This window comes from Capra hircus, chromosome 1 (assembly GCF_001704415.2).
Source record: "Capra hircus breed San Clemente chromosome 1, ASM170441v1, whole genome shotgun sequence".
Classification (NCBI taxonomy): domain Eukaryota; kingdom Metazoa; phylum Chordata; class Mammalia; order Artiodactyla; family Bovidae; genus Capra; species Capra hircus.
The window spans coordinates 57111196-57130479 of NC_030808.1; the positions used below are offsets into that span (position 1 = coordinate 57111196).

Sequence of the window (19284 nt, forward strand, 5' to 3'; positions counted from 1 at the left end):
CAGCTTTTGGTATCCTCAGTAGGTCCTGGAACAAATCTGCAGATCCCAAGGGATACCTGTACTTCGTGGGTGCTACTGTTTGAATAATAGAATAATTCTCTTCATACCTTCGTAAGGTAAAAAGTCTAGAAACCACATCTTATCATCTTGGATGTTCCTGTATCAAGTGCATAATCTGAGAAGAACGAAGGTCATGTGGAAAAAGTAGACTTCTGTTCTAAAGAACAAGTTATGAGGTAATGCTTATTCTCTCCTTATAAGAAGGCTCTTCTAACAAATGGTACTTTCCAACAATGGAGAGGGCCCTCCTGAAGAGTAATAAAGAGGAGTAGTAAACTCTCCATCACTGAAGTGTTAAGGAGAGATTCTATCAACCGGATGATTCAGAAGCGATTCTGTCATTGGTATAGAAGTTGGACTAAGTGATTTCCAAGGTCCCTTAGGAGATCAACCCTGGGATTTCTTTGGAAGGAATGATGCTAAAGCTAAAACTCCAGTACTTTGGCCACCTCATGTGAAGAGTTGACTCATTGGAAAAGACTTTGATGCTGGGAGGGATTGTGGGCAGGAGAAGAAGGGGACGACCAAGGATGAGATGGCTGGATGGCATCACGGACTCGATGGACGCAAGTCTGAGTGAACTCCAGGAGTTGGTGATGGACAGGGAGGCCTGGCGTGCTGCGATTCATGGGGTTGCAAAGAGTCAGATACGACTGAGCGACTGAACTGAACTGAACTTCCTATTTTTAGATACTCTTCTAAGCAGTTATGATCTATAACTAATGCACTGAATCTGCTCTCTCCATAGTTTTTGAATAGCCTTTGGTTGGACCACAAGTATGTCCTGCAGTGACCTGATTGCAGCTTTGTCACTGGTCCTAGGATCAAACTTCTATCCAGGAATACACCTAATCCTGAGGGGAAGCAGGGTATGGCCATTGGTTGTAGAGGGAAAGATGGCTTAGACCCAGGATCCCAAATCCTTGGCCAGCTGTGTCCTGCTGCAGAGGTTTTCAAGGTCCATATGCAGAGGAGACTCTAAGGAAAGAGTTTTGTTTATAACTAAGGCTTTTTGTGTCTGAATCCTCATGGGGAAGCAACAGCTTGGAGCTGAGTTGGGCCATGTGTGGCTGCAGGGAATCCTGCTCTTGTACAGGCCCAGCTCTGACCCAAAACATACCAGGTCCTCCTTTTACTTAAGTCCTTATTTTTCTTACAAACTCTTACCATTCTAGTATGGAGCACAGACAGAAAAAGCCAAACCCAAAAGAGTTGTTTTCCTTCTCTAAAGCCTAGAGCAAACTTTCTGTAATTGAGTAATAAATTTGTTGCTATTGTTTAGTCACTAAGCCATGTCTGACTCTGCGACCCGTGAACTGTAGCCCGCCAGGCTCCTCTTGTCCATGGAATTTTCCAGGCAAGAATACTGGAGTGGGTTGCCATTTCCTTCTCCAGTAGCTCTATCTGTCCCAGAGATGGAACCTGGGTCTCCTGCATTGGCAGGTGGATTCTTTACCACTGAGTCACCAGGGAAGCCCCTGATAATAAATATCCTCCTTTAAAGGAAAAAAAAAATCCCAGATCTCAAGAGTTAGCCATTTTCTACTTTACTATAAATGCCTACAAACATAAAGTATAAGCGTCTTGCCTATAGCTTTTGTATGAAAACAGAACACTTACAATTAAAGAATAAAGCTATAAATTAACCAGTAAATTTTCAATTCAAATAGTTTAGTGAGAAGGTGCTATTTTGCTCAGATGGACTCAACGATAAGCTCCCTAACAGATCTGTGGAATTTCTGTCCTCACTTGCTGTTTTACTAGCTTCACGCTCCATCCTGTCTCTGCCAAGATAACTGAAACCTGCTGACAGTGCTGGTAATGCATTTAATCCTGCTGCGATTTATCAATCCATGTCCCCAGCAATCCCATACGGATGTGGTGTGGGTCGAGCTGCCAACTCCCATTGCCCGCAATGCCCTGGAAAGACTTTTAAAACGTCAGCTTTATGTGTTCCCTGAAGCTTTGAAAGAGCGCACCAATAAAATCGCCTAGGCATGGCACTTTTTTGACAACTACTTTTTCCCCCACAATTTTCTTTGTTTCATCTCATCTCTTCTTGATTCACTCCATTTATGTTTTAACCATCTAGGTTTTCAAATTCATTTCCATAGGGATTTATGAATCATTCTCATAATTCTTTTCATTTCCTTTTTTACTCTAGTCCATATTCTTTCTCATTTTTGACTTTGTGTTTGAATAGTGTCTCTTGTCTTTTTAAAAAATAGATCAATGAGCAGTTTCTAAGTAATTTTTACTTTATTAAAGTTTATTATGCCCTGCTTTTCTGAGGTTTAATTTGTTGTTTTTCCATCTTATCTACTTCAAATGCATTTATTTTCTTTCTTGCTTGTTAATGAACACGTTTATAACTAGTAGAAAAATCCCCTGGAAGTAGAGTCTATCCCAAACACTTTAAAATATAAAATTGTCATTATTTTTCTAATTCTGTTTTGAGTCAAGAGCAGTGTCATTGAGGATTTTATTCATACTTTTCTTAATTTCTAGTTTTTACACACTTGGTTGGAAGGTGAGATCTATACTCTTCCTGTTATTTGCATATTTTATTGAAATTTTTTATTGTTGTTTGACTCATCCTTTGTGTAAAAACCTTTTTGAGAAAGTTGATACTGGTTTTATGCCAATTTGAAAGTTTCTTGTCATATTTTAGATTTATTCAACTTACATTTCTAGTCTGTTTCATTGCTAGTATTTACTTTTACATTTTAAAAAGCAAACTTTGAACTTTACATTTATAAAAATGTTTCAACCTCAAAATATGGTCATTGACTCCTTTCATTGAAAAATGTGGAACTTAGGTTATTGCATTTCCTTCCAACTCCCAATTTTTCTTAATAAGCTCTGAGAATTTTATCCAGGTCCACTATAGTGTATTTTATCTATTCTAGGACTCATATGTTTTCATATTACAATCTTTGAAGTTGGGATGTGTTAAGCAATGGCATGTTAATATAGCTGCTGCCTCCTGGCAGTAAGGATGAAATTGTCTTTGCTTACACAAGCTGGCATTTGGCATGGGCATACAACTTCTTGATATTTCAGTCAACAAACCACTGAGAGACCATTTGAGGAGAGAATAAGAGTCCTGGTTGTATGAACACCTTTTGTGATACCTCCTGGTAAGATCAAGAACATGTCAGCATCAAATTTTACAGAATGAGTGTCAGTATCTTGGAAGAAGATCTTGGAGACAGCAAAGAAACTCTCTTAAAATGCTTTAGCATCATCACATCTCTCAATGGTACAGGGAACTATCTGCCTGGAAAACCTCAGACATCTACAACTCTGAGCGTCAAGAAGTGATTCAAGAGATTCAGGTTGGAAGATGTTTTAGAAATAGTTTAATTTATTTAGCTTGTATTTTCCTTTTTTATGCAATCAGAAAATGCTACATGAGAAATACAAAGTCTTTAAGACTTTAAACAAGATAAAAAAGGACAATTTTAAATGACTGGAAAGTAATATATTTAACTAACAGTGTTTCTTAGCATGACACAAAATCGTGGTGCCTCTTAGATTTGAGCTGTCCTGGATATGATGAAATTCAAAAGTTCTTTTTAAAATGATTTATTATGTACCTTTCCTTTCAAGAATTAATAGTTTGCCTTCTAGTTTATAGTTCCAATTATCATAGCTAATTAAACTTTATTTGTTCACAACATAACTTGCTCATTCATGGCTTTTAAATGCCAATTCATCCCAATAGCTGGGAGCTGTCTTAAAATAGAGTTTTCTCTTCTGAGACTGTCTTTGATACACTTCCTGAGGTTTTTTTTATTTCTCTATTTTTTATTGTCTAATAACTATTAACTGAAATTTTTTTCTACTCATATTACTACTCAAAGAGGTTTTGCATTTTTATTACTTTCTATAACTATTTAAATGATGGCCTATCTGAACAATCATTCTTGGCACCTTTTTTTCATTAGAAATCTCTTTTTTTTTTATCATTTAGTGTTGCTGAGAAGTTGTTTCCCTGCTATATTATACATGTATGTATTTCTGTATGTATATAGTCTTCCCAGCTGGCTTAGTGGTAAAAAATTCTGCCTGTCAATTCAGGAGACGTGGGTTTGATCTCTGGATTGGGAAGGTTTATACGATAAATGCAAAGTCTTTACGATTCTGGAGAAGTCTTAAAGAAGATCCTCTGGAGAAGGAAATGGCAACCCACTCCAGTATTCTTGCCTGGAAAATCCCATGGACAGAGAACCTAGTGGGCTACAGTCTATGAGTTGCAAAGAGTTGGATGTGACTGAGAATACACGCATGGTCATACTGTTTGTTTACAAACTTAACATTTGAGTGTCATTGCCCTGCTACAAAGATTTCCCATGTTCATGTATTTGAAAGGACCCACCAGACTCCAGAGAGCACACTCAAGTAAGACTTTTGTGTAAGGCAAAGATACAGGTGCAGCAAGAAGAGTGCAGAAAGGAGAGTGTAGACATTGGGATTCAAGAGAGAAGCCATGCCTAAACTCCCAGGGTCCTTATTATACCGAGACTGCACTGCCTCCAGCTGGAACTACCATGATTTATGGGAGGGATCCTGACTTTGGGAGAGCTCAAAGTAGAATTTCCCAGGATTTTTATGCCTCACTAGCCATGCAATCAAGTTTGCATAATCTATTAGGCCAGTTGGAAAGGCATCATTAAAGAAATTAACCCTGGGAATCCCCAGGGTAAATTCAAACTTAACATCGTAAATCTCACTGCCCTTAACTTGGCCAAGAGTAAAAAAAACAGACACCATAATGTCCCCAGAGATAAAGAGAGCTTTTCTAGTCTAACTGTAAACTAACTCAGTCTTCCATATCTATACCCTTATCTCCAAACCTCCTTTTTCCAATTAGGAAGTTAGGGGAAGGGAAAGGCAGGACATAGCATGTCACTTATCTTTGACCTCTCAGCCACAGCTGATTCTTGCCTGGGCCATAGGCCACAAGTTATTTCTTGCATTTCCTAGTGCTCAGTTTCCCTCAGGTGGGGATGGTAAGTAGACACTGCTGCTGCTGCTGCTGCGTCACTTCAGTCATGTCCGACTCTGTGTGGCCCCATAGACAGCAGCCCACCAGGCTCCCCCGTCCCTGGGATTCTCCAGGCAAGAACACTGGAGTGAGTTGCCATTTCCTTCTCCAATGCATGTAAGTGAAAAGTGAAAGTGAAGTTGCTCAGTCATGTCCGACTCTTTGTGACCCCGTGGACTGTAGCCTATCAGCTCCTCCGTCCATGGGATTTTCCAGGCAAGGGTACTGGAGTAGGGTGCTATCGCCTTCTCCGGTAAGTAGGCACACATCACTCCAATTTCATGCTTTGAGATTAAAGCTATTCCCTAGTTCCAATCCTGAAGAAGTTTTTTTCTAATATAAATTCATACTTATTGTTCATTTTGGTTTGTTTCAGGGAGGGGGTAGTGTTTATGAATGAATTAATATTAGCGCCACCATCTTTCCATGGACATCAGACAACTTCTTAAATCTGGGAGAGGTAAGAAGTTCCCAGGAGTATAAGTGCCTGCACTGTGAGTATCCAAAAGCCACTGAGCATGGTGACAATGAAGTCAATATGAGGTACTTGTTCAAATCATGTGGAACCTGACAGGAAGAGCAGTGGAATAATTCTAGCCACCAAAAGACTGAAGAACTAGCTGAAGAACTGTCATCACTTTTCTCTCCCCGGTCCTTTCCTCACACCTCTCCCCCACCGTTGATTCTATATTTCTCTATACTGTCTTATAATAGACTGTGTACATGGATGTTCTCTACTAATCTGTACTGAGAGATGTCCTTCAGCTCTGTATTCCTGGTTTCCAGCAGAAAACATAGAGAATACCATAAATATAATAAATGTTAGATTCATCATGTAACTTGAGCATAACCTGAAAATAGTATCTTGGATTAAGAACTGGAATGACTAAATGGTTCTTTTTATACATCAAGGCTTTGAGCTATTTTTGATCAAGTCTTGTCAAATTTGGGTGTATTCCTGCCTCTGCCTACTCAGGTAGTGCTAGTGGTAAAGAATCCACCTGCCAGTACAGGAGATGAAAGAGACACAAGTTTGATCCCTGAATCTGAAAGAGCCCCTGGAGTAGGAAATGGCAACCTACTCCAATATTCTTGCCTGAAAAATTCTATGGACAGAGAGCTTTGAGGGCTACAGTCCGTGGGGTCACAAAGAGTCTGACACAACTGAGTGACTGAGCACACTGCCTACCTTGTTCTAGTATGGCTCTCTGAAGAGTGCTCGCAGCAAGAAGCAAGCCAAAGCTAGAAAAGCTAGAAAAGAAAGCAAACAGAATAACGGTGAAATCTGCAGGACGAATTTACTCTTTCTCCAACATTTTTAGGAAGAAAAGTGAGGCTTGCTTACAGAGATTAGCAGTCTTTCAGAAATGGCTTGCAAGATGTTCCCTACTGCCTGTCTTCAACGAACTTCCCCCGTGTTGTAGATGTCCTTGGAAAGGGTGGGACTTTTAGCCTGTCAGTTACACCTAATCAGTTGTAGCCATCTGTTCATGAAAGCCAGAATGGTTCATGAAAGAAGGGGAAAGGAGAAAAGGACCAGGAGAGAGGAAAGGAATGCTGATGGTGAAGGAGAAAAGCCAAAGAAAATTTTGCCCAAGGTCAGTTTTGGATGTTTAAAATCACCCCACCCCTTCACAAGCAGCCTCCTTGGCATATGTATTAACCCATGGATTGAGGATGGAGGACCATACTTTTGCTTTCTAGAAGGAAGCATTAATAGTTAAGAACTCTAGAGTCTACCCAAGGGTTGCGTAGTTTTCCAAGCTTCAGATGATGTATGTGGTCCCCAAATTAGGAAACTGAGCATATGCCTGTTGAAGGGACTCCTTAAATGTTCAGGAAGCTCACAGTCCTTGCCAGCCTGAATTCCTTGGAAGCTCAAGCCTGAAGGCAATGATGAGGATGCCAGTGTGTTAGAGGTGACGACCCCTTTGGATCTCTGCTGCAGCAGTGCACTGTGCTGGGAAGAATGCAGTGAAGTTGCTTAATACCTTCCCCATTCCCATAACAACTTAGAACTGGATTCTGAATTATGAAGTCTGAGTTATCTGAGAATTTAACATTGATTGGATGATAGGAAATCTCTGAACTTTGCATTCTATTACCTAAAAGCCTATCTTACTTGGAAATGAGAAACTAAGTCCTAGGGAAAGTTAACAGGTCAGGGCAAAGACCAGGAGTTGTCCCAAGTCCAGTGGCCTTTTTGAAGCACCTATCAAATTCTGTTACAACTGGCCCTTTGCCTCTCATCACTTTTAGCTTTTTTGATTGTAATGTAAATGCTTAACATTAAATTTTTGATTGTCAAGGCATCCATTTTCAAAGAATCCATCTCGAATAAGCATGTTGCCAGCTACACAGCTACCTAACGATCCAGCAAACCCATGAAGTTCCCCTATTGGAGACCCCTGGGTCACCTACATAACTAACCCCCACTCTTATGTTTTAAATTCACGAATAAAGAGTAACCCGCAAACCTCACCTCAACCCCATTACAGGCAGAACCCCAGATCTTTGCTCTCCCTCCAGCCTTGTTGTGTATATATCCTCCAGGACCTGTGAGTAATAAACCTTTTTTTTTTTCCTTACAAAGTTTCCTGATGTTTGATGAAATAAAACTCATATTTTATGGCAAGATGAGAAAAATTTAAACATAAAATCTTTCTTTGCCTATTTGGGCCTCCTCCCCTCACCCTACCCCCTGTAGGGTGTACTGTGTGTGCGTCTGGATTAATCAGGGCTCCCTAGAAGATAACCTTCCTTCTTAACCCCATCAGGGGCTACTATGACCCATGACCTGCTACTCGCTCTGTACGTGTTGATCTGTAAACTGTCAAATGACACATAATCATCTGTCTCAAGAACTCACGTAACCCTACTTTGATCTCTGATGGGTGGAAAGACCATCTCTCAGCTTATAATCCTCAGGTTGGCTCAAAGAGAAACTTCTATTTCTTTCTTAGATCAACTATTGATTAGCTTTTCATCAACACAGTTGTTGCTGAGGTGCGTTTTGTGATCATGATGCAGACCACAAAGGCCAGTCCACAACACTGGATCCTGTTGGAAAATGTCTGTGGGGGCGACCTCAAATATGCAGGCCCAGGTGAGTGCCCCGGGCATTGCTAGCTGATAGCATCACCATCGACAGACTGAGATCAGAAGAAGCACCACCCTGACTTTGATTCTTGAATTCTTAGTAGCTAGTAACATGTACAAAACTAAGGAAAATCTTGCACTGGGAGCTTTGCACCAACTCTGAGAGGACTGAAGAAAGGAGTTAGCGTTTTACCTGAGTTGGAAGTTTAGAGTATGCACTGACCACACCCTCTATTTGCACACCCCAAACCACAGAGCAGCCACAGAGCAGAAAGGATTCCTCATTAGCAAAGGGGAATTAGTGGTGGCACAGATATGGACAGAGGTTCTTTTCAAGAGGCTTCTTTTTTTCTGGAATCTCCATATACTGCTAAGTACTGAGATTATCCATCAGGGACGGCCAAGGCCATTGTTCACCCTGGCCCTGAGCTATTTTTATGCTCAAGGTTTCAGGAGTTGAGAAGGTGTGGGCTTCATTATCAGCTATAATCTAGAGTATGAGACCAGAGGGCTCCACCGACTCTGCTGTGTCTTGGCCACCACCCTCTGTGGCAGGGGAAGAATCTGCTGAATTAACGTTCACCTTAGAGCCCTGGGCTTCCCTGTGGCTCAGACGGTAAAGAATCTGCCTGCAGTGTGGGAGACCTGGGTTCACTCCCTGGATTGGGAAGATCCCCTGCAGAAGGGCATGGCTACCCACTCCAGTATTCTTGCCTGAAGAATTCCATGCATAGGGGAGCCTGGCAGTCTGCAGTCCATGGGATCGCAAAGAGTCAGGCACAACTAAGCGACTAGCCCTTTCATTTCACTTTCAGAGCCCTGGGACTTCTCTGATGAAAAACAGTTCTTGGAATTGCATGGAAGGGAATTATGGCAACTTGGGTGAGGCAGTGTTCTTTTCAGTCTTTCAAATTTCCCTAACTCAGTTGGGTGCTTTTCTTTCAACATACCATAATTCCATAATCTTTCTCAAAAATTAGAATTTATTTGTATTTTACCTTTTTTTGTTGTTGTTGTTGTTGCTGTTTGGGGAAGGAAATGTTTTTATTAAAAAAAAAAAAACAAAAAACAATACCCAGACTTCCAACTACCAGATCTAGAAAACAGAGATTCAGGTTACGTTATTTTTCAGTCCTCCCATTTGCTAAGATTTACTCTGTATTTTCCCCAATTCTAGGATTTGAGGACATTTACTAATAGCATCTTCCTCTGAATGTGTCCCTTTGCTGAGCTGTGGCTTCTTTATTCTACAGTCCCCTAAATGATTACCCACAACTTCTCCACCCACTCATCAGAGCGAAGAACCATTCCAATGGATTGCTAAAGACCATCTCAGTGCCAGTGAAACCAGAAGAATGCTTGAAAAAGTAACCTCATGTTATGAAAAAGTATTCTCTTTCTTCGGGTGCAGGAGCTAGAACCTTAATAAAATTATTCTATAAGAAAATGTTTATTATTCCTATCTAATTAGTTTCCTTGGGAGATGAAACTCCTTCATTATTGTATTTCCTGAAATTGAGACAATTTGGGCCCCTTACTTAGATATTGTCCCTATGTAATTTCAGAGGCAATAATAAATAAACCCATTTTTATTGGCAATTTTAAGCTGTGCTTCACCTTGCCAACAATTTAAGTGCAATGCACATCAGCCTGGTTCTTGCACCTGCCCTCCTCAAGCAGCTAGTACAGACTGTTCTAGCAAAGAGGAGGAAAGATCCCCACCATGGGAGAAGGGGTGAACTGGAAGCATAATTTATACAATAAGAAAAGTATGCTCTGAAGTCACTTGTACTTTCTGAACTTCAGTTACCTGTAAAACAGGTAAGAATGAATGGTCTTTATGGAGAATAAAGGGCAAAATAAGTAATCCCTCAAGTTCATTTGAGGTAGAAATTCCACTTTTACTGTAGTTATAAGAAAGTTCAGATGAAGTAAAAGACAGATTTGTGCAAATAGGCACAAATAAGTTAAATGCTGGTAGTATTCACATGTGACTTGAAAGCACTTATTAATATCTGGGCTCACTAAGTCAATAACCAATAATCAAGATTATTTGGAAGATCAATTTTAACAACAGTGACAAAAAGAAAAATAAGCATCCCCATTACTGACAGAGGCTGACACTATCAGGATGCTAAAATCCAGGGACTCTGACTGCCTGCCTTCAGGCAAGCTCGTACATATTACTTGGTCATTGTTTGCTGGTAAAAAGTAAAATAGTATAGAAGGAGGGAGGGGAAAGAGGGAGGGAAGAAGGGAGAATATTTAGTTTATATGCCATATGTGAAAATCAATGCTCTATTTCAAAGACAAGGATTATATTTTGCACTCCAGTTATAATTTTATCCACTGTAATTTAGGAACACTTTCCTTTGAAGAAAAAAAGAATGCCTGAAAATAATCTCCTTTGTAGTTTTATTTTACAAGGTGCCATTAGCTAATGGGCCCATTAGCAAGCATGCTCAGGAAGTCAAGTGTGAAGAGTCAAGGTTTCCCATGCTGGGAATTCCATGGTACCTGACGGAACTCTGAAAGTGTCACCTTTAGCTGCACAGCCAGTTCTGGAGGTGATTGAGGGTTTCCTTTCCCCTGACACTAAAGAGAAACAGGGCAGGAAGTAGCTATGCTAACAAAGTGGAGTTTGGTACTTGCCCTGGCTTTGGAAGTCAATATCACTGGACTCCTCTGGTATCAAGCTTCAGGAAAGAAACTCACAGTATAAAGCAGAGCCATCTTAATCATTTTTAGACTGAGATTTCAAAAAGGGTTAAGACGCTATCTGCTCTGTCTGTTTCATCTGCTCAGATGTTTATTTGAAAACATCTGTGCTGTGATCTTTAACAATCCTAGTTTTCACTTACCAATTAATACTTTTAAAAAAGTAAAACAGAGGTATAAATACTTATTCTCCAGTTAGAGAAGCAATTCTTTTGAACATCTTTATGATTTAAGGTTTCTTGACAACTCATGAGTAGGCAAAATGTTGCTATTTATTTAATCTTGGAAGAACACTGAAAGAAAAAGGCAGGGAGTGCAGGCAGTGTGGAAGAACTCTCTTTTATGTAGCTGGCCACATGTGACTTTAACAGTTGCAGGGGAAACTGGCTGGGGCTAAGGTTACATATTTCCGTTCAGTAAGGATATCCATGGTGGTAACTCTCATGATGACGGTAGTCATCCTGGTAACCATCCTGGTATCCTTGATGGTAACTATGGTAACCATAGCCTGCATACTCATCTTCTGGACAGCGCATCCCCAGTGACTGCTGAATGGCCATTTCCTGTCTCCGGAGTTGCATCGAATCAATTAAATCATACACAATCACCATGGACCACATTGGGGAAGGATACCAGGATTTCACATTTCCATCTTTTCCAACTAGAAGCATGGAGAAGTACTCTGGGCTCACTTGGAAATAGTTGCGTATGTCTTTCACCAAATGGGCTGGTACGTCTTCTCGCTCTACAACAGAGCTCCCTAGAATAGGATTAGAAAAGCTGTTAGTGGATTAAAGAGGCAACACTCAGGAAAGCATCAAATGAGAAGGAATCACTGTGAGAACAGAGAAAGGACCCAAGGGTCTGTTCTCTACAGCTTAAAAATCCAATTTAGGAACTTTGCTGGTCTTTCTACTAGCAATGAAATGTTCCTGCTATTCTACAACATGGATCACATTTTGAGGCAAATGTCTCTTTATAGGAGTGTTATAAAATATAAAACCAATTTCTTTATTTAATCCTTGCAAGATCAACTGCCACATCAAGATCAACTCTGGCATCCCTTGTTCACTGATATGGCAGGAAATATTTAATTTCTCACGCTTTATAAAACTACCACAAGAATTAAATGAGATAACATAGGTGAAAATGCTTTGTAAGCCAATAAAGCCCCATGCAGACAAAAAAGAATTACATATCTCTACTAAGAAATGAATATCTTTGCTGTCACTTGTGAATGGTTTTTTAATAAAAACAACATGAGTGCTTATGCTCCCCTTCACATTCTGTGTATACATAAATTCTCACACCCATACACACACACACACACACACACACACACACACACACATGCATGGGGCACACACCAGGACCTTCAACTGAGGGTACATCCATTGCTTACATATGAATTAATATAACTTCATTGAACTTATCAGTAGTTTATACTCTTTTAAAGTAACAAAACTTTACCATTAATTGGGAACAGTTCTAAAACGCCCCCTACTTCCTCTCCAACACCTAAAAGCTTCAGAACAGTTATGTGGCGCAGACCTGAGAGAAAAAAGAAAGCCATAGAATCTGTAGTAAGTCTTTTGCTTCCAAAGACTGGATATCTGACAATTAAAATCTCTTAAGTTTAAAAGGAATATAAAACATAACCTGATTAAGTAAAACAAGTCATTAAAATCTTTTCCATAAAAAATGCATTTAAACATTTATAAAATCTTGAAAAGAGACTAATTGCAGATTTTAGGATTAACAACAGGGTCAAATGTGATTTTGTTTTGTTTTTGCAGATTGAAAAAGAATTTGCTCTTAAAGTGTGATACTCACTCTATTAAATGACAAAACAAAAATGAAGCCATTGGAACTTTAAAGTATCTGAGATGATCTAAGCTGATCAGTGTTCTGGAAAAAAGTCACGGCTGATGTTACAACAGCCTACATGGATAATTTAATTTTCTCTCAAAGAAAAGACTACAGAGCGAGCCAATATGATTGCTGAAGAAATTGCTCTGGCTTCCTCAAACGAAAGTTTGTCTGCTCATTGGGCGGGTTTTTATCCCTTTTTTAGAAGACTCAAAGGGGTGGCACTGAGGGAGGCACAGCTTGCTTCCCGCCCACCCTCAGCTAAAGTTTCAGGAAAGGAAAGAAGGTCACGGCTTGGTAGCTTGCTGGAATTCTTTTGAAGACGAAGCCCTTATGAAAAGGTTCAGGAGAAAGAACATAGGAAGGCAAGGGGGCTGTGGAGTCATCCTATTTAGATTTCATGGTTTTAGACAAAATCCGAACCTAGTCACAGTAGTAACTTGGAACTATTAATAATAAATATGAACATTGACAGTGTTGATTGTCCAGGAGAGAAAACTAAAGAAGAGCTGAAATCCAGGCAAAATGCTATTCAAAAAAAATTTTATGGGCTTTACTCTTCTCCCAGAGAAGTGAAGCATTTCTGTTCTGCATGTTAAGTCATGTTTTCAAAAGGGAAGATCATGAATTTAATTATCCCTTTAAAACATGACTTGTTCACATTCCCCTATCTACTACAAAAGAGTTTGACTTAGACTCTTTGTGTAGCGATTCAAAATGAAACATCACCTAATAGCTGCTGCAAAGATGTCTTTAGAAAATTAGCAAGCCATGATCTTATTTATATATTCATATCATGGAGGGTCATTAACTGCTCCAAGAACTTCTGTCTTACCCACCACTGTTGGTGGCTGTTAATAATTTAAATTATGCCTAAAAATACTGGCATAATCAAATCTTCCTTACATATGTTGATATAAATTTTCAAAGCATTAATCTTGATAATAAGAGTATAAATACACATTTACAAATTTTCTAATTATCCTTACTGTTATAAGCTTGTTTTCTGCCTTTTTTTAAGTTATTATTTTACATCTTAAAACTAAAAAGTTTTTATTATTTATAGGTACCTGGTCATAGCAAGGACCCAGTCTCTGTTAATGTTTTACAAAACTTATACAACCACCCCTCCCTTTTATAAATCAAACACAGTTTTATAACTAAAAAATGATTCTTCTTCCTAATAGAAATATCAAAATAATGTGGGTTCATCTATGTTCCAATTATGAAGTTTTAAATATGTGGCCACTAGCTACTTTCCACCTCTCTAAGTGAGTGAAGTCACTCAGTCGTGTCCAACTCTTCGCGACCCCATAGACTGTAGCCTATCAGGCTCCTCCGTCCATGGGGTTTTCCAGGCAAGAGTGCTGGAGTGGATTGCCATTTCCTTCTCCAGTCCACCCCTCTACTGACTCTCAAAAATTCTTCCTCTGCAGAGGTGTATCTTAAATAAAATTTTTGTAGTGATTCCAACTTTTGAAATTACCATTATCTCTCTGGTTCAACATTGAACTTATTAATAATGTTCTATGTATTATGCATTTCTTTTCTATATGTACATATTCAGAATAGTATTAGCCCTTTCTGACCACTAAGATAATAATGTTTGGTAAAGAAAGCATATATTAGTTTTCAAAACATTGAGCAATTCACTGCAAATAATTATAGTATAATAAACAGCATTTCTCTTTGACCTACTTGTCTTAAAGCATAGGCACTGTTTAACAAATCTTGCTGTCTTGCTAGTACTTAGTTAGAGATCAAAATCCTTTCAAAGGGACTAGTAATATAGTACAGTGGGGTTCAATTCATTAATTAATTCTCAAAGCCATTCCTGTCTTACAAAAAATACTTATATCTATGGAAAAGTACTCAGTGTTGGTACCTAATTATTACCTAAGTAATTGATGATATCTGAGTTATATGATCTTGAGACAATTTTTTTTAAAGCAAATAAGAAGACGCATAATACAGATCACTGTAAGTAAAGCAGCAGGTATTTTCAAACATTTCAGTAAAAAACCTGAGAGGGGAGAATATTGAAAAAAGAAAAACAGACCCCAGTTGACTAAGATTCCAGTCTGAAAGCAACTTTATCCTCAATATAACTGAGTAAGTGTCTGGGAATCTACAGTCTGGGCTGGGGAATATTTGGATGACCTAAGCTTCTGTGTTCCATTTTAGACCAGGAAGAGGGTGGTATGGGAAAGCAGTGATGACGAGGCTTCCCACTCACCAAAATTGCATGCCTGACCACTGAGGGCAGAGAGCTGCTGTGAATAGGCCCAGTCTTCATCATTAGGGGCCGAGATCACCAGCAACCGCCTTCTCCAACGGAACCTGGAAAAGAGATAGAAGACCACAATTACTGCTTCAAACAATAGAGGCCAGTGTGAAAAAGCAGAGTAACGTCGACTGTCACTTTTTTCCTATGCCTCAAATAAAAAACCAGTAACCTTAGAAATATTTCATAGCTCCTCAAAGCCTAACCTTAGACTGTATGACCACCTTTCTTGCCCTTTTTCCTCTATAACTTCATGGTCTGCCTATTGTAGCATTTGCCTGATGTGTCAGGCATGAGTCTGGTCACCAGGCCTGATGAGGTCACTTAGGGAGAGAAGACATTCTCAGATACAATGAAAAATAGCTGAAATTGTTTGTCAAATTATAGCAATAGAAATAAAGGAATTAGAAAATAACTGAAGAAAACTGAAGTTCTGGTCGAATTCCCTCCGGTTTGGCAAGGGGGGGTGGTGGTGGTGGTGAATACGGACAGGAAATAGTACAGAAAAAAAAAGAACTGAATTTTAAGTAGATGGCAGTGACAGTAAGAAGGAAAAGAGAAAAGTGTCTTAAAGGGTCAAGCAAGGTTCCTGGAAAAATAAAGCTCTATGTACCTTCTTCAGTAGCCAGTGGTTCTTCCACAAGCAAATGCTAGTTCTAAGATGTACCCTATCATCATAGTAAGAACCATCACTTACAGAGTACCCCTAAGAAGTAGAATGGAGCTAAACCTACAGTCATAGGATTTTAGAATATATAGTAAACTTCTTCCTGTTCTTATAGTTCCAACACAATTGGGCAGTGGAAAGAGATTTTGCCTTGTAGCCAAGAAACTTGACCTATATTTTCTCACTGCTACATTTTTTGGGTTCCTTGAGCATGTCACTCTGTTCATCTAAGTTATAGATTTTCCTTAGCTTTAGAATCAAAAAGAGCATTACCTCAAAGAGGTGTTATAAGAATTAAACTCCAGGGACTTCCCTGGTGGTCCTATGGCTAAGACTCCACACGCTCAACGCAGGGGGCCTGGGTTTGATCCCTGGTCAGGGAACTAGATCCCACATGCCACAACTAAGAGTTCACATGCTGTAACTATACATTCAGAGTACTGCAACTAAGACCCAGGCAGTCAAATGAGTAAATATTAAAAAAAAAAAAAAGAATTAAAAATCCATCAATGTAAGTTATCCATGTGTTGGCATAGATATTGACAGTGCCTTAATCTGCAAGCTTAGATTTAGAACACTGACAGATGGATAATGTCCATTGTTCATTAACAGATTTTGGACATTATCTATCATGATGCCATATGATAATCAATTTAATCCTTATGTTTGTATATCATTTTTCAGCTCGATTTCACCTACACAACACACATTCCTCACTGGAGGGCTTCTCTGGTGGCTCAGTGGTAAAGAATTGGCCTGCCAATACAGGAGGCATGGGTTCTATCCCTGATCCGGGAAGATCCCACGTCCTCCAAGAAGCTAAGTTGTGCACCACAACTATTGAGTCTGTGCTCTAGAGCCTGGGAACCGAAACTGCTCAGCACACTCGCCCTAGAGCCCGTGCTCCCCAACAGCAGGAGCCACCTCCGTGAGAAGGCCATGCACCTCAGCTGGAGAGTAGTCTGTGCAGCAACGAAGACCCAGCGCAGCCGAAAATAAGTAAGTAAATAAATAATAATTAAAAAAACAAAAAACATACATTCCTCACTGGAGTTCATCGAGGGCATGGCTTGCTTTCCCCATTTTGCACATAAAAAACAAGGTTTAGAGAAGTGAAGTGACTTGCCTAACCAGTAAATCTAAGAGGTGGTACCAAAACTCCGATTTCTCTAACTCCTGGTCCAGTGCTTTCCCTGGTCTACCCCTCTCAGAGGTGCTAATGCTTGGCGGGCACTGTCAGGGTCCCTAAGGGGATATGAAGGAGAGGGGGTATGCATCAGAGAGAGGCTGAGTGCAGTTGTCTCAAAGTCCACCTTCACTGGAGAAAGGGCTTTTGCTTTCTGCCTTCAATGTTGCTGACTGCAGGGTGTCAGTGCATTCAAGGAACCAGAAGCCAGTTGATTATATTCATGGCTTCTCTCCCTGTGCCCCTTCTAGCCTCTCAGTGAACAGGAGAGTTTTCAATCCCAAAGAAAATGGCCTCTTGGGGGAATAGTGGTTTGGGTGAATGAGAGAAAATGATAGTCTGATGAAATACAGCATGTGAATGGATGCCTTAGCAAGACTCGCCAAGAGTTGCTTGCTGTGACATTACGTTAGCTTCCTCCGCTTGTTTTTCTTCAAAGGGAAAGAAAAACTTAAATCTCCACTGAGGATAGAAGATGAATGTATCTGGCACAAAGGAGGGAGGGGAGAGTCTGAGACTGTCTGAGGTTTCCTGGGAAAGGGAACAGGACTGGTGTTGGATCACAGAAGACAGTCTCCTATGCTTTCCCTGCTTCCCTAGGAGGCCTGCCAGAGCAACATCCCCCATCCCCACCCCTTCCCAGCCAGCACCCACACCAGGCCAGCTTTTCTGGCCCCCATACAGAGCTGCAGGGTACCCTGGAGGGAGCTATTTTGGGTGAGGTCTATTTTGGCTTGTTTACCTGTGTGCACCACTGAATGCTGCCGGATTAGAGAGGGCTGGGACCTGAGACTTGTGGCAGACACAACGAGAGAGGGTCGTTGCCCCTAAGTGGTGATTCTTTATCCCACAGACCTTCTTATTAAGATCCAAGGCCCCAGCTCCCAACCCTAAAGGAACAAATGTTAATGGAACTACTTCTGTGGAAGTAAGAAGAGATGTGAATGTGGCCCAGATCCTTACTTTGGACAGATTGGTTTTTTGTCACTTTAGTGTGTCAGTAAATAAAAACTTCAAGCTGTGTATGTATTTGCTTTTCTTAGCTGGCATTCCCAAATTAGTGTGCATGTGCCCACTCTTTGGGGCTTCTGTCTTAGAAAAAGATAATTATAGCCTGAACCAGATGAGTGTCACTAAAGACTAGACTGGCTTCAGAGTCTGGTCAGCTGAAACCAGGCTTTGTAGACCCACCAACTCAGCAAATTTGAAGGAAAATTCCCATTTGGATACTAGTTTATTTATAGAGCTGTTATATAGAAAAGAAAGAAAAAAATTCGGTTCTCTTTGCTTGGGTTTCAGTTCTGAAGGTGTTTATTAAGTCTCCTCTTTAGATTTAAGGGACTAGATCTGATAGAGTGCCTGATGAACTATGGACGGAGGTTCATGACATTGTACAGGAGACAGGGATCAAGACCATCCCCAAGAAAAAGAAATGCAAAAAAGCAAAATGGCTGCCTGGGGGAGGTCTTACAAATAGCTGTGAAAAGAAGAGAAGCGAAAAGCAAAGGAGAAAAGGAAAGATACAAGCATCTGAATGCAGAGTTCCAAAGAATAGCAAGGAGAGATAAGAAATCCTTCCTCAGTGATCAATGCAAAGAGATAGAGGAAAACAACAGAATGGGGAAGCCTAGAGATCTCTTAAAGAAAATTAGATATACCAAGGGAACATTTCATGCAAAGATGGGCTCAATAAAGGACAGAAATGGTATGGACCTAACAAAAGCAGAAGATATTAAAAAGAGGTGGCAAGAATACACAGGATAACTGTATAAAAGAGATCTTCATGACCCAGATAATCACGATGGTGTGATCACTCACCTAGAGCCAGACATCCTGGAATGTGAAGTCAAGTGGGCCTTAGAAAGCATCACTATGAACAAAGCTAGTGGAGGTGATGGAATTACAGTGGAGCTATTTCAAATCTTAAAAGATGATGCTGTGAAAGTGCTGCACTCAATATGCCAGCAAATTTGGAAAACTCAGCAGTGGCCACAGGAATGGAAAAGGTCAGTTTTCATTTCAATCCCAAAGAAAGGAAATGTCAAGAATGCTCAAACTACCACACAATTCCACTCATCTCACACACTAGTAAAGTAATGCTCAAAATTCTCCAATCCAGGCTCCAGCAATATGTGAACCACGAACTTCCAGATGTTCAAGCTAGATTTAGAAAAGGCAGAGGAACCAGAGATCAAATTGCCAACATCTGCTGGATCATGGAAAAAGCAAGAGAGTTCCAGAAAAACATCTATTTCTGCTTGATTGACTATGCCAAAGCCTTTGACTGTGTGAATCACAATAAACTGTGGAAAATTCTGAAAGAGATGGGAATACCAGACCACCTGACCTGC

General features: G+C 40.1%; 1 protein-coding gene across 1 annotated transcript in view; it reads right to left on the reverse strand.

Annotated features, from left to right (window-relative positions):
- Positions 11178–19284, reverse strand: part of CCDC80 (coiled-coil domain containing 80) — a 35069-nt gene continuing 26962 nt past the window's right edge. The window contains exons 6-8 of the mRNA XM_018065994.1: positions 15033–15136; positions 12398–12478; positions 11178–11687 (exon numbers count right to left, since the gene is read on the reverse strand). Coding sequence (XP_017921483.1) covers positions 11341–11687; positions 12398–12478; positions 15033–15136 — 532 coding nt within the window. The 3' untranslated portion in view covers positions 11178–11340. The remainder of the gene's footprint in view (positions 11688–12397; positions 12479–15032; positions 15137–19284) is intronic.